General features: G+C 41.8%; 1 protein-coding gene across 1 annotated transcript in view; it reads left to right on the forward strand.

Moving 5' to 3' along the window:
• Itga2 (integrin subunit alpha 2) overlaps positions 1 to 16,075 on the forward strand; it is a 92,953-nt gene that overhangs the window by 25,511 nt on the left and 51,367 nt on the right. Inside the window, exon 2 of the mRNA XM_021180415.3 lies at positions 1,725 to 1,842. Coding sequence (XP_021036074.1) covers positions 1,725 to 1,842 — 118 coding nt within the window. The remainder of the gene's footprint in view (positions 1 to 1,724; positions 1,843 to 16,075) is intronic.

The raw sequence follows: 16,075 nt of genomic DNA on the forward strand, positions 1-16,075 counted from the left end.
GTTTGGTTTGGTTTGGTTTGTTTTTGTTTTTGTTTTATACTCAAAGTTGTCACTTAGAAATGCATGTTAATTTAAATACGTGATTTGCCAAATTTAGTTTAGTAGTGGGAGGGAGTTGCATTATCGCATATTCACATGCATTCTTTCCAGTGTTGGATATGTTGAAGTGTCACTAGTTTGACACTACCTCTTCAAACTTTAAATAATATAATAATATACTTAAAAACTCATAACTGTTCCAACAGTGTTTGCTAAGTTCTGCACCATGGGGTGAAGATGAAGTATGGATTAGAAACACCAGCATTCTCAATGCCAAGTTTGGTATTCTGCTTAAATTGCTATTATTTTCTTTGGCATTGAATTTCGTCAGTAAAGAGGAACAGAGGTTGCTATGAAGAGACAGGAGTTACAGGTCAAATTTGCAAATGCTGAGCTGTGCCGATTATGTCACAGAGTATTTCAAAATTAATATTTGCCCTTTTTGTCCTGGCAAGCTTATATTTCTAAGAAATAATGAGCTGGGCTGTTTTTTTTTTTTCTTCCCCTTTTTGAGTGAGCAAACGCCCAGTAGAGTATTTTTGGCACTTGAAAAGGCACATTGACTACTTCAAGTTCCCAAAGCTTTGTCGCTGACTTCACTTTTCCTTGGGAGAAGACTGTAGAGTCTCCTCCCATAAGTTCAGAAGCACAATGATAAAAACAAGCCATTTCATCCAGGCGCCCTGTGCCTAGAACAACAGACTTCTAAATCACCCTGCTGAAGCAGGGTGCCCACAAAGTAAAATCTTCCTCTGTGAAAGCACAGGGTACAGGCGCCGTGAGAAAAGTGTAAAGAGTCTAGGCTCTGCAAAGATAAACAGTAAAGCCATACCCAATCTACAAAGCCCTGCTTCTATAGAGTGAAGCACTCCTCTGGCATTAACGCTGTAGGTGCAGAAGAATTTACCCTTTATTTTTCTCCCCATTGCCAACAGAAACAACAAACAAACAAGCAAAAAAGCCCACTAGCTGTTGTCTTCTTGGGTCTTTGTTCTATTTTTCATGGTTGGCATTTATTGATCATGAAGGAAGAAAAATCAAAATGCAAAAGTGGCTTGGGCAGTTTCATCTAGAATTTTTTTTTTAAAGCAATGCATCATCCCCTTAACCTTCTATCCTACAAAGCATTGCTTTCTGAAAGGAAAAATGATACTGATTTCCTGGGCTATGACTTTCCTCCCTCCTCATCACGGAGTTTTTAACACACATTTCACATGAAAACCATGTCAAGAACAGGGCACCCTTCAAACCATGTGCACGAGTAGCTTAGAATCTTACTCTGTAAGCAAAGACAAATAGAATTTAAGCCACTCTATAAGATAGTAACTAGGTAAAAGCCCAGCATCTTGATCAAATCCAGAGCCTTCCCTTACAACTCAACATGAGAGACCTACCTGCCTGGAACCTCAAAAATCTCTGTGAAGTGAAGGTACCATTGGTGACAGTCTCCAGGGGTTGCTTTGAGGAAGATGAAGGCAGTGAATTGTGCATATGAGTATCTAGACCAGTGCCAGGGCACACATAAGTACTTTAGATGAAGTGCCTATTATTTTTTATCAACACTGATAAAGAGATTAGTTATCATGTCAAACAAGGTTGGTTTTTAAAAACTCATCTGTAACAAATATATTATGCCCTTACATTAAAACCTGTAAATATGGACTATGTTTTTAATTCTTGAATAGGTATTTTGAGTTGTCTGGCGTATAATGTTGGCCTCCCAGGAGCGAAAATATTTTCCGGGCCTTCAAGTGAACAGTTTGGGTATTCAGTGCAGCAGCTTACGAACCCACAAGGCAACTGGTAAGACTATTCTCCTCTTCACTGTTTCAATTAAAAGATTGTGTAAAATGGAATATTTGAATCCATTTGTTTATCCAAATAGTTGAATGAATATACTGTTAATAGATAGTGCTTTAAAATCATTCTTACACAGTCTCACTGGGTAACTCTGGCTGGCCCAGAACCCTTAGGTATATGCTTGCCTCTCTCTCCAAGATGTGCTGGGTGGACTTAAAGTGCACTTGGTTCTTTTGTTCTTTTGTTTGCTTTTCCTCTTTTTAAAATCATTTCCTTTGACTATTGATAACTGTGGACTGATAATTAATGGGATAGCATGCGAGCGTCCGACTCGCCAGCAAGAAAGATGCCACAACAGGATCCTTCTGCACACGTATATTGGAAGAGATTGATTGCAGAGGCGAAAAGATCCTAGCCCCAGAACTGGCACTGCTTATATAGGCCTAGGAGAGGCGTGTCTACACCCGATTGGTTATGCTTTCAGTACCTCATTTGCATGCCTTGGGCCAGGCAGTGACTTGGCAAAATCTCTACCGCACATGCGCACATTGGTCATTTACCCAAACTTATGAGTGGTAGCCAGCGCCACCTTGTAATGGCGTATGTGGCTTCCCACAATACCATAGTGATACTTTTTTGTAGGGAGAAAGCCCAGATAGAAAATTTCCTCCAAAAATTCTACTACCAGTGTTGATAATTAGCATGGTAGATTAAAAAAATAGACAGATGAATTTCGCCTTCGTTCCTTAAGCTTTGAGCTAATCTTCCTTGAGCTTTAAAGGTAATCATCTCACTGACCTTATTTTGATGTCCTTTCTGGAAGGCAGAACAACTTCCTAAATATCCTCCTTCTGCAGGGCTTTGCCCCCTCTGCTCTGAGTCAGCTTTCAGTGTCCCAGGTAGCAAGAGTCCTTAGATCAATCCATAGAAAACATACAAATTTGCCTTCCTTCAGCACTGTGTTCTGCCATGAAGTGCTTGTCTTAATTATGATGACTACTGCTGTGCTAAAACACCATAACCCAAAGCAAGCAGGGAAGGGAAGGCTTACTCAGCTTTTATTTTCACATCTCACTTCATCATCAAAGGAAATCGGGCAGGAGTTTAAGCAGGGCAGGAACCTGAAGCAGGGGGTGATGCAAAGGCCAGGAAGGGGTACTGCTTACTGGCTTGCTCATGATGGCTTGGTTAGCCTGCTTTGTTATAGAACCCAGGACCACCAGTCCAGGGATGGCACCACCCACAATAGGCTAGACCCTTCCTTCCCCATCAATCACTAATTAAGAAAATGTCCTCAGCCGGGCGTGGTGGCGCACGCCTTTAATCCCAGCACTCGGGAGGCAGAGGCAGGCGGATTTCTGAGTTCGAGGCCAGCCTGGTCTACAAAGTGAGTTCCAGGACAGCTAGAGATATACAGAGAAACCCTGTCTCGAAAAACCAAAAAAAAAAAAAAGAAAATGTCCTGCAACTAGATCTTATGTAGGCATTTCCTCAATGGTGGCTCCCTTCTTTCAGATAACTTTAGCTTGTGTCAAGTTGACATAAAACAGTGCTTTACTGTCTGTGCCAGAACAGTACTGAAGGCTTTTAATACAAAGGATTACATTTACAAACCAGAGCTTTATTCTCTTGTGAAAAGTGACTACTTTTGATAAACAGGGATATATAGATATATTAATATGTTGCTTGGGTATATAGATAAATATAGATATAGATATCCATTTATTGCTAATTTAAGTTTCCTGTAAAAGTAATAGAAAAACTCAAGAAAATCAGATGACTTGGAAAATCATATTGAGGAAAGAAAATCTCACCTCCGTCCAATCTGATGCCCATTTGTGGACATACCCTTGGGACCATACCTCTGTTGTGGCACAAAGACTTAAGATCTGCCGGCTCAGCCTGGAGCTTTAGGTCCTGATCCTTACCTTCTCGATACTTTTAAACAATAACATGGGCTTCATGTGACTTTCTCACATGGGGACTACTATGTATTACCTTCATGTTGTGAACTTATGTTTAATTCTCTAATCCATTGAATTAAAAAAAAACTATGTTAAATCCATGTTGTTCCTACATTGGGACCTGTTTATCTCACTGACGAGGAAACAAAATGTAGCTATCATTGCTCCTAGCAGAAGGCACTTAGAGGATGCAAAATTGAGCTGGGATTTAAGTGATGGAGACTGGTGGGTTGGAGAAGAACCTGGACAACTTCGCTGCAAGGAGATCCAGAAAACAATTGCTGCTTGAAATAGTTTGTCAGTCTGAGGGAGGAGAAGAATCAGGCTAGAAGTACAAAGCCTAGCACTTACTGTAATCATCTGGAGTACAGGAGAGAACTGAAGTCCTGCCCATTATCACTTTTTTCTTGGATTATCATAGAGAAGAAAGCAAGCTATAAAGGTGATGCAGGCTGACTTTTGACTTTGAGATGTAGTTCATAGGATGTGTTGGCGATAGGCAGCAAGGGGGGGGGAGGGGAGGATGGAGAAATGCCTCCAAACTTAAGAGTGCATACTGCTCTTGAAGAAGGGTTTCGTTCCCAGTACCCATATAAGATGATTATCAATGGCATATAATTCCAACTCCAGGGGTATCTGACACCTCCATTCTCATACACCTATTTGCACACAGATATAAACACATAGTTAAAATACACCTTAGAAAATTTAAAAGAATAACCATTTGTTGAATGACTTAATGAAAGGCCTACTTACAAGTGATTCACCACAGCTAGCCTATGAAGTTAACTATTTGAGACAACATTGAGATGTAGGGGCTAAGGCAGAGCTCCTCAGGAATGCCAGTTGCCTACTGGAAAGGCACAGCCTAGCAAAGAACAGTCTGGCATTGAGTTCAAGGTGGGTGTTCTGTTTTGTACTCAGTTTCAACTTTTCTGAGGCAAAATAAATCTAAGAGAAAAAGCCGCCATCTATAATAGATATTCTTAGGGGTGGTGAGTCTGTTTGGAGAGGAACTCATCCACTGGCTATGTGGCAGTGGGACCTTGAATAAGACTAAAATAATAAAGATCTGACAGGGACAGAACAGGTAGGATCCTGGGAAAGAGAGTCATCCCCATGGCTTCTCTCAGTATATACGAATTCAAGACACCGTTAAAAGGTATTTGTACTAGCAGATTACGTTGATACTCTGGAGCTGATCCGATGACGTCAAAACCAGGGATATCAGATAATCAGATATCTAAATCCTGCCTTAGCCTTCCTATAACATTTCTTGTAAGCATGAGACAATGGCTATAATTGGCTAGGTTAGTGCCTTGGATACCAATGTGGACCTTTCTGGTAAGGTGCAGCTTTTAGCTAAGGATCTCACTTTTCTTCCCTTTAACCAGTATCTAAACCCACCAGCCTGCACAGGCATACTGCAGCAGAGGGAGGAAAAGAGAGGATTCCTGTCTGTTTAAGGGGCTGAATCCTAGGAAGGTAAAAACAGAAGGGAAGAGAGGACTGTGGGCTGGTCAGCCTGTCTGAATCCTCTCACTGTCTCAATGCTACCAAGAAAAGACATAGAACAGACTAAGCCATGGACAAAATTATCTAATCCACCATGGACTGGCCAATGTGCCTACTTGGGGTGCAGAAAATCCAGAGTATGGGGCCTGCCCTCTGGAGTGTGGAACAGTCTAGGGAGAAGATCTGTATGCAGATTGGGAATGCTCAGATAAGAGGGCTCATTCAGTGCCAGGCCTTAAATCGCTGGTGCTGTTGTTGCTTCCCTGCCTCTACCACCATTAACTCAATGGTAAGGGAACAACTTTCCTTTCCAAGGGCAGGGACAATAGTGATAGAAGATTTCCTCATGGCCTACGTCATTGGCCTGACCTAGTCAGTCTCCCAGGGGGACAGCAAGCCAATGCTAGGCAGTCCTCGGTCAGTGGCCTTCACACCAAGGAGGAAAAATGAAGCACGAGCCCTGGGCTCCAGAGCTGCCTGTTTGTTTTGACAATTGGCGCTGTGCCCTTCTCCACTTGTAATTTATGACCATTGCCCAGACGTTATGGAAGTAGCAGATGTGGGCAAACCGTTTCAACATTAACTTTCCTTCTGATACTAATGAAGTTAACTTTTGCTAGGAATTCCTTCAATAAATTGTGTTTGTTCTTGAGTCAGCACATCACACACACACACACACACACACACACACACACACACACACACGCACACACATCCTTTAGCTCATGGCTCTTTCACTGCTTATGGTGAAGCAGGTTTTGCCACCGTTTTTCTCCACTTAGTTGAACTTTCTTAATGATCTGTTTTACACGTGACTCCATCTCTTTTCTTCTAACACACTCAAGGTTCTAGTCCAAGTGTTCTTAAACTGTTATTTTAGAGTCCAGTTTGAGCTGTCCGGTGTGTCCTGCATTTCCAAGAATATAGGCATGTTTTACTACCAGATCTACTAGATTTCAATGAAGCAATCTTGGCTATTTTAGTAGTTTTGTTTATTGGATTTTTTTATTACACTCTAGACTCTTACTTTAATGATCTCATGACATCTCTTTATTACTTCTTGAGTTTTTCCCACTGTCTCCTATGAACTGCATCCTTTCAAAAGCAAGGTGACCTCCAAGTAGGGCTGCCATGCAGCCCTCTGGATAAGAGTAACGTCTCCTCCTTCAGCGCAGCAGAGGCGAGCCAGCCTGCCTCCAGCCTGAATTTCCTACACCGGATGTTCAGTGTAGATGATGCAATCCTTATCACAAGCAATCTACAAGGGCTGGAGACATGTTTAAGATCATTTCCTGGAACTAGTTGTGATTTGCACTATTTCTTTGTGTAATCTGAAGGCTTGCCCCAAGAACAATCTGAGTTCATTCTATGACTCAAAAGCACTGTAACTAAAATCACTGGTTAGATGAAGACTGACTAAGAATAAGGGGTATTTCCAGTCATGAAAATGTATTTTCTTCTTTTTTCAAGGACTGGTACGTCCTACTTCCTTATAAAGAGAGAAGAACTATGAATGAATATAGCATCAGAGAGAAAATCTGCTGCATCTAATGTATGGGCACATTACTATTCTAATTTTTTGGTTAATAAATTTTATTAAAGGTCTTTATTTACTATAAGTATGATAGCCCCCCCCCCAATGAATGTCTCTGTGGAAGAAATTTAAATAGAAAGGTCTATAGAAGTGGGATTCAATTTTGTAATAGATATTAAAAGGGTGTGTTATTGAACTTCCTATGCTTTAAATCGCTTTTCCCATCATCTGTTCTGGACATGAATTTGTGATACACACACACACACACACACACAAACACACACATGCATACCACATTTGTGACTCATATTTGGAAGATGCCTGCTATTCTAGAGTGTTTGGAACATATCTTGGGAAATCATCCATGATCCCAAGACCTGTCAGAGGTTCCTCCATGATAATACTGATTACTGGCTCCAGAACAAAGCTTATTTACAAGTGCAAAGAGCTTTTACACATATACCTTTCTGGTCCCCAGTCATCCAAACATTTCCCTCCATCAGAACATAGATTTAAGAAGGGCCAAGTGGCATAGATGAGAGGTAGTTGTTCACATTTTTAGGTACCCTATCATAAGCCAGTACTGAGTTCTTGTCTAAAAGAGTTCTAAATGGACCCAGCATGATAGAATTGAGCATTTGGAAGGAAAGGAGAGTGTCATAGAGACTGGTTACTTCTCTGTTGCTGTGATAAAATACCATGACCAAGGCAATCTATGGGAAGGAGAGTTTGCTCTGACTAGAGTCCATGATGAGAAAACATGGCAGCAAGCAAAAGGGGCAGCAAGCTAAGAGGTCATATCGCAATCAGAATCAGAGAGAAGAGAAAGCAAGCAGGAAGTAGGGTGAGGATATACACTCTCCAAGCCTGCCTCTGGTGACATATTTTCTCTAATCAGGCCACATATCCTAAATTTCCCCCAAAGAGTACCACCAACTGTGGACTAACTGTTTAAATGCCTGAGTTGGATGTGAGGAGGGTGCATCTCACTCAAACCAGCACAGACACTTAGAGCTAGTGTCTTCATACAAAAGCAGGAATAGGTCTAATACTTCACAGGCAATGATAAGGACCACATGAAAAAAATGCATATGAATCCTTTATAAACCATAATGTAGGTTTACAATGCTGTCGCTATTCCAGTGTTTATCTCTGAATTAAGAAGAAAACATTGCCAGGAGAGAACTGGGGTTTGACATCTGAAGTGTAGCAATCCTAGAAATCATATTGGATGGGTGCCTTAGTCAGGGTTTCTACTCTTGCACAAACATCATGACCAAGAAGCAAGTTGGGGAGGAAAGGGTTTATTCGGCTTACACTTCCATGCTGCTGTTCATCACCAAAGAAGTCAGGACTGGAACTCAAGCAGGTCAGGAAGCAAGAGCTGATGCAGAGACCATGGAGGGGTGTTCTTTATTGGCTTGCCTCCCCTGGCTTGCTCAGCCTGCTCTCTTATAGAACCCAAGACTACCAGCCCAGGGATGGTCCCACCCACAAGGGGCCTTTCCCCCTTGATCACTAATTGAGAAAATGCCTTACAGTTGGAACTCATGGAGGCATCTCCTCAACTGAAGCTCCTTTCTCTGTGATAACTCCAGCTGTGTCAAGTTGACACAAAACTAGCCAGTACAATGGGTAAAAGTGAGATCTGTAGCATCGTAATGCTTTATGGTGAATATCTCAGCTTTTGGTTTTAACTTCAGGAAAACTTCATGGAGGATGAGTTGAGGCAATAACCCGTGTCTATTCACTCTCTTATTTCCAGGAAGAAAAATTAATTTCCAAGGATTTTCTGAAACAGAACAGGTGTGAGATGCCTTAGCAATAGTGAGGTTGGTGGGCTATGTTGTGACATTGAAAGACCTTGCAAGCTTTTCCACCTAACCACTTCAGGAAACAGGCTGGAAGCTGGAGAGTCTGTGGTCACATAAGGAGGCTGACATGATAACATTGCTTTAACTTAGGCCAAGGCGTTTGACTACTGAGCTTGGAAAAGCAAGACTGGACCCCTTCCCTAAGGGGCAACATTTCATGGACGACTTCCTTTATTCACAAACACCTTTCCCACTCACTAGCAAGAAGCAAGGATCTATTTAGAACTTGCCGGAATCTCTGTATTATCAATAGCCTAGGGTGAGAATGATGGTCTTATTCATGCAGTGTGGGCTTTGACGTTCCTAATGTTCATTTAGATATTACATAGAGTAGGCTTCTGGTCACAACGAAGGTATCCCCTTTGGGGTCTAAAAGACATCTCCAACTCAAGGTGTCTGCACACAGTTATTGAGCTCTTCTTTATTGTAGAATCCTCCTCTACTGACGGCATCCTTCATGATGTTCATTGTACTTAACTTCTCAGCTCGTAGGGTCATCCCTAGTTCTCCTACTCCTCCCTCTGGTCCCTCTGCCCCTCTTTCGTCCTTCCTCCGTTTAACTTTTCTGTGAAAGCCAACCTAAAGAAATCCTGCTGGCCCTACCTTGACAAACTACGTTAAATAAGACCAGTGCTCACCACCTGCCGTTCTCTGAGCCTTTATGAGCCTCTGCTCCCTTTTACCTAGGAGACTGCAAGTTCCTTCCAAACACGTGACCTACTTCCCCGTGGCTCCAGTACAAACATTTTGATGAAGCTTCTGTCACAGTTCCCAAAATATATCACATTATGATTACTCACTCAACAACCCCGGGGGCCTTTCTTACTTAAAGAAAAACAAACAAACAAACAAACAAGCCAGGGATTTTCTAATTGAACACAATTCTATCGGTGATCAGGTCCCCTTGCCAAACTGATTCCACCCCCTGCCATTTCCCTCAGCCCCTGAACTTGTGTTTTCCTCACCTCCCCCAGGCTACTCTTTCACCAATCTCCAATCTCCTGACTGTTTTTCTTTTAGTCTTGAATATCACCGTGTATGTGTGTGTGTGTGTGTGTCCGTCCCCTTCTCTAACCATTCAAATAAAGATTTCTTACACTCCACCTCACACCCCTACCTCTCTTTCACTCATCTTTTGGTTCACTTACTAGATTTATTATCTATATTCTCCCTAGAACATAAAATCCGAGGCTGGTATTTCTTTAGCGACTTATTCACTAAGGTATCCTACAATAGAGTATGGTCCATCATAGGTGTAAAGGCTTGTCTCATGTCAACTTGACACATGCTAGAGTCATCAGAGGAGAGCTCCTCAACTCAGAAAATGCCTCCTTAAAATCAAGCTGTAGGCAAACCTGTAGGGCATTCTCTTAATCAGTTATGGATGGGGGAGGGCCCAGCTCATTATATGAAGGGCCATCCCTGGCCTGGTGGTCCTGGGTTCTATAAGAACGTAGGCTGAGAAAGCAATGTGGGGCAAACCAGGAAGCAGCATCCCTCCATGGCCTCTGCATCAGCTCCTGCCTCTAGGTTCCTGCCCTGTGTGAGTTCCTGTCCTGACTTCCTCCTGTGAGGAAGTGGATGTGGAAGCCAAATAAACCCTTTCCAGCTTGCTTTTGGTCATGGTATGATATCACAACAATAGTACCCCTAACTAACAAAGTAGGTCTTGTCACCATACACAACCTTCCTTCCAGGTGGTCTACTGTACAAGGCCAGGGCACACAGTTTACATGAGAATGGTGATTCATGGAGTTGTGGGACATGTCCATTCCATATGCATTCATTAAACACTTCTTGATACTATGTTGTTTTAACTGCATGTCTACTGTCAATCGCTAAAAAATCCCCTACTGTTTTTGAAGAAAGCCCGGAGAGCATAGAGATTCAGAGACCAAAGATGGGTATTTTTAGCACTCCTGGATTGTGGGTTTAAAATTGTCTGACCTACACCACCATAAATACTGTTTACTAACTAAACAAAGCACTTTGAATTCCACTGGAGGTGGGCAAATTGGCTACGTTTTGGGAGTCTGCATAATCACTATTTTCCCACAAGATAATTGAACAGTAAGTGTTAGTTAAGATAGTCTTGGAAGAATTCCCAGTTTCACTGTAGGGAAGGAGAAGTTTATATCATGGCTTTTGTGACGTTTGGATAATCAGCACTCGTGGCTATTCACACAACTTTATTTTTCTTATTGAGAGTGAATGAAATCTATAGCTACAAAGAACTCCTGTCATGTTTCAACATCGCTTTCTCACCTGTGGAAGGCATCCCTCCCTTTGGAGCAATTGTCCTGGTGAACCTCTCCCTGTTACAGCTATATGTACATAACAGTTTACCATTGACTGTGACAGTCTCCTTAACTTCCTTTCTGGTTAGTGTAAGGTCATGATTCCCTAGGAGTGGCCTCTGGTGACTTCACAGCTTCCTCTCGTGAGGGTGAGCTGTCAGGAACAGGATTCCATGAAAACCCGTTGGTGTGAGGAGGTGTCTGCTGCAGAGAGGGAAAATGTTACCAGTAAAGGCCGTGGCAGTGGTCTAGAAGTTTCCCTGGGATTGTTGGCCTGGAGGTGGATACCTGATGTGCTATAATATTTATAGAATGAGTCTGTGTGTTTTGTCAAGTGTCCCTCAAATGGGAGGTTTCTCATTGTTTTCTCCTGTTGTGTGTTAGGATTTTAAGAGAAAAGATGAAGAAAATAAGCTTATGGGTTTTTCCAAACCTTTTAGTGCTTTTACGTACTCCTTATTGAGTGGGACACATAGAAGGAGAGTATGCCTCTCCTTCTTTGTGTCTGCTTGCCTTAGAAGAGCCACCTTTCCAGTAGCAATGATAACAATGACATCTTAAGTCCTCTCTAATTTCAAGGGTAACTAATTATGAATTCTTAGGAGAGGTGAGCGAGCTGCCCATCAAGGTTCCCAGTGGGACAGGAAGCAGTGAATTCCTCTTATTTCTTCTCATGGAGATAAGCACAGAGCTGGTGCCATGTCTCTGAGAAACAGAATACTTTAGCTCAGTAATGCTAAATTTTAACTTCTCAGTCTATCTCTCATAGGCTTTGGCAAAGAGGTGTAGAAACATAAATTAATAGAAGTCACCTGTATGATTCAATCTGGTATTTACTGGTCATCCTCTGTCCTGGACAGTCATTGCAAACAGCATGGCCTCCCCCCTGCTGTCTGCATGTGCTCCACAGGGATGACCACATCAGGTGTCAGAATCCTGGCTCCCTTTAATACAACACAGTCATCACCCAGTCCCAGTAAGTGTGAGCTGGCCCTCTGCTTCCAGTTTCTACTCAATCTGATTTGTAGAACTTACATCATCTCTTAACAGGGTTTTCCCAGCCTTGTCCTGGGTTTTCATGTGCCCTTTCTTCATGTATGATGGACTGTTGACTGCCTTGATCTTGTGCAGATCATGTGGTGATAGAACACAGTGCTGGAAGCCGGGCGTGGTGGCGCACACCTTTAATCCCAGCACTTGAGAGGCAGAGGCAGGCGGATTTCTGAGTTCGAGGCCAGCCTGGTCTACAGAGTGAGTGCCAGGACAGCCAGGGCTACACAGAGAAACCCTGTCTCGAAAAAACAAAACAAAACAAACAGAACAAACAGAACACGGTGCTGGAAGTTGATGTATTCAAAACCAAGCAATCCAAGAAGTCATCACTTCCCAGCTGAACTCCCCACTCCACTGACTGTTGCATTGCCTCCTGCACTGAAGAAGAAAGAGGATTCCCTGAAGAGTAAAAGCCATGCCTTCAAAAAGGTCACAGTTGACACTGGCCAGCCATTTGATAAGGAGTGACTTGCTCATATCTCTGTCTTGGTGCTTCCATTTATAAGATGACAATTGTGTAATCTCAGATTTGTTTTGCAGATCAAGTAAGAAAACTTTTGGGAAACCTTACACCCACTCTAAACTATAATATTTACTAGAATTAACAGGAGTTCCCAGAATGCCGAAGTCCAGAGGCACACATTCTATGACCCATATCTTTAGATATTTCTAGCAGTTACTGTTCTCCACATTGTGACCCTGGCAAGAATATTTTAAGGAACAATGGTTCACTTTAGTTCACAGTGGGAAGAAGGCATGGGGACAGGAACAAGAGGCAACTTGTCCCATTTCACCTATGGTCAAGAAGCAGAGAGTCATGACTGCTAGAACTCACCTATGTTTCTCCTTTCTGTGGGATCAAAGTCCCTAGGTATGGGTTACGCTGCCCACATTTAGGGTGGGTCTTCCTTTTTCAAGCCAACCTTCTGGGAAATAACCTGTGCAGACAAAGCGAGAGGTGTGAATCCACAGTGATTCTAAGTCCAATCAAGTGTGACTCTGAAGATTAACCAGGGTGACGTCCTCTTTGTGCTTTAAACCTTGAGCAAGGAAGCTTCATTTTGGACGGAGACTCATGACTTGTGAAAGTGCCAAGTGTAAGTCCCACTGAGCGCTGAGCTTTGCATGGGTCATCCATATCAGCTTCTCACTATCTAAGGCTCAAGAAACCATGGAGAATGGGGAGGAGGCAATGGAACGTAACAGTCACTGGAGGGGAAGTTCAGCTGGGAAATGACGACTTCTTGGGTTGCATGGTTATTGATCACATCAACTCCCAGCAGCTGTGTTCTATCTCCATGTTATCTGCACAAGATCAAGGCAGTCAACCGTCCATCATAGATGGAGAAAGGGCAGATGACAACTCATGCCTTGGTCAAGAGTTATGGGAAACTGACAGCTGTTGGGGAAGTAAACGTATATTCTTCAGGGGTGTGGCTACTGGTAGGTTTGTCAAAACCTAAGTGAAGGATCCTACCCCCATGTACTTATGGGTAGGTCTAATTGGACTCAGTAGGTTATTTGAAAAGGGAAGTTGAGAGGATGGACTGGGAATAAGGGCGTTGGCTTGGGAGTGAGTGGGAGGTGGTTAAGATCAAGACATATTGTAAAGGCACACATTGTACATGTGCGTGAAATTTTCAAATACTAGATTTAAAACACTATGTATATGCTTTTACAAGTAGAATTTTAATATACAGTAGGATGTAGATGCTGAATCAGAAATAGCTGACAGAACAGTCACAATGTATTCCTTTCTCTTGGCTCTGGAGATATAGATATATATATATATATATATATATATATATATATATATACACATATAACATATGTGTATATATATTATATATGTGTGTATATATCATATATATGTATATAGAATATATATACACACATATATTGTATCTATCTACACACATACACATTTATATATATGTATATGTATGTATATATGTATATATGTGTGTGTGTATATGTATATAAAAGATCTTTAATTGTACCTTTACTTAGACAAGAAAAATATGTTCTTTGACTAAAAGATAATTATAGACCATTAATTAACCTTTCCAAGACAGTTCTTCTGATCAATAATTAAAATTCTTATTTTTTCCATTAATTTGTTTAAGAAATATTTAGATCTTCAAGCACAGAATCTTTTCATCAACCTTCATATACTGGAGGGTTTCGTCCTCAGAGTTTGGAGAGGAGGAGGATGAACCACCAGGCTATGTAGCTGATTAGTAGAACCTGCCTTTGCTGGACTGGTGTCACATATATGAAGGTCTGGATGCAGAAGAGACTCTGGTCTGGAGAACTGAGTTCCATAAGACTGGACTCTTCAATCCCAGGAAAATACAGGGATGAGATAGAGCTAGACAGGAAATTAGAGGCCATATTACCTGCTTCCTTAAGATATGTCTGTGTACCCAAATTAGAAGAATGGCATGTGGACCCCCTGTAAGGGAATACTAGAGGCTACTAGAGATGGAGAAGGCTGAGCCATTGTGAGACAGTTTTCACAAAGGAGATTCCTAATTCCCTCTGAGTGGTCATGAGGAACACAAGATATGCTCAAACATGCATGTCAAATGCTCCCTGCAGTCCCCACCATTAAAGTGAATATGGGAACAACATTAGACCCATAATGCAGATTTCTGACTGTTCAAGTACCTTAATCTATGTGCTTAATATGACTGAAACATTGAGTACCAGTAACATTTTAATAAGTGATACTAAATTATCTGTTTATGAGTGGACAAAAAAATTTCAGTTGTGACCTTAATAAGACATAATTGAATTAAAATACTCAGAATGCTCTCTAAGAATGATTTTACTACAAACTGTTTCATCCTTCCTGTCTATTTTTGCATCCTTTGACCATTTTCACATTTGTTTCACAGAAGAGATTAATTCTTGTCTTTCATCCCTCTCATGTAATTGTTTTGCTGGCTACGTATGTTAAACAGGTATGCTGGGTTTCGTAGACAGTAATCTGCCTTAGACTTTTCTTTTATCTAGTACATTACGTTAGCTTGGAGCACAAGTGTAATTGATAGTGAGGAATACTTAGCAGAGAAGAGGCATGGAACATTTCATAGATAATCTTCTCAACTGATGATAAAACAAATGCACTTCCTTAGCAACTGGATGCTGCGCAATCAATAACCTTCTGTGACCTCTGAAGATCAAGCTGGTGGGGTTGGGCAACAGCTAAGTTGGTAACATGTTTCTCTCATTGCCTTGAGTCCCAGCTCCCATGCAAAAATGCTCGCCATGGCAACCCATTTGTTACCAGTGCTAGGAAGGCAGAGAATGTGAATACATAGGCCTCCCTGGCCTCCCTCAGCCAGCATAGCCTCACTGAGGGGCTCCTTGCCAATAAGAGACCTTGTCTCAAAACTGGCCATCCTCTGGTCTCCACATGCACACTCACGTGCACATATGCATGCATCTGCACACATATGAACACACATGCATAAGAGAAAAATGATTGAACAGCACATGGTCTCTTTCTGTTCACTACCCTATGACCATAAACACCTAATGAGTCTTTGGGTTGGAAGAAGAAGCAAAGGCTCTAGAAGGAAACGAAACTGACCCGAGGAAGGATGTGAATACCAGACTCATCCTGTATTTGAGATACACACCCACTATTGATCTCAGTAAGGAGATCTGCAAGATGCATGTTTTCAATATTTCTGCTAAGTATCCTCTCTATAAAGCCACCCTGATAACTCACCTGCTGCTTAAATGACATAGCCTGTGGCAGCACTAAAAGCATAAAAAGTACTCTAAAAATGTCAGTTGTCACTCTTGGGTGTCAGTGAACATGATGTCATTCTCCAGCAGTATGCCTATACATAGCATAGTCTGTAGCCATATGAGCCCTGTGGGTCCTTAAATGTTGCTTGCACATTGATATGGGTTCTCAATATAAAATATACACTGAATTTTAAAGACTTTGAAGGGAGAAATTAAAGATAGTTTATTGAATATTTT

The sequence above is a fragment of the Mus caroli genome, unplaced genomic scaffold, assembly GCF_978045245.1.
Source record: "Mus caroli unplaced genomic scaffold, Mus_caroli_1 scaffold_15, whole genome shotgun sequence".
Taxonomy (NCBI): Eukaryota; Metazoa; Chordata; class Mammalia; order Rodentia; family Muridae; genus Mus; species Mus caroli.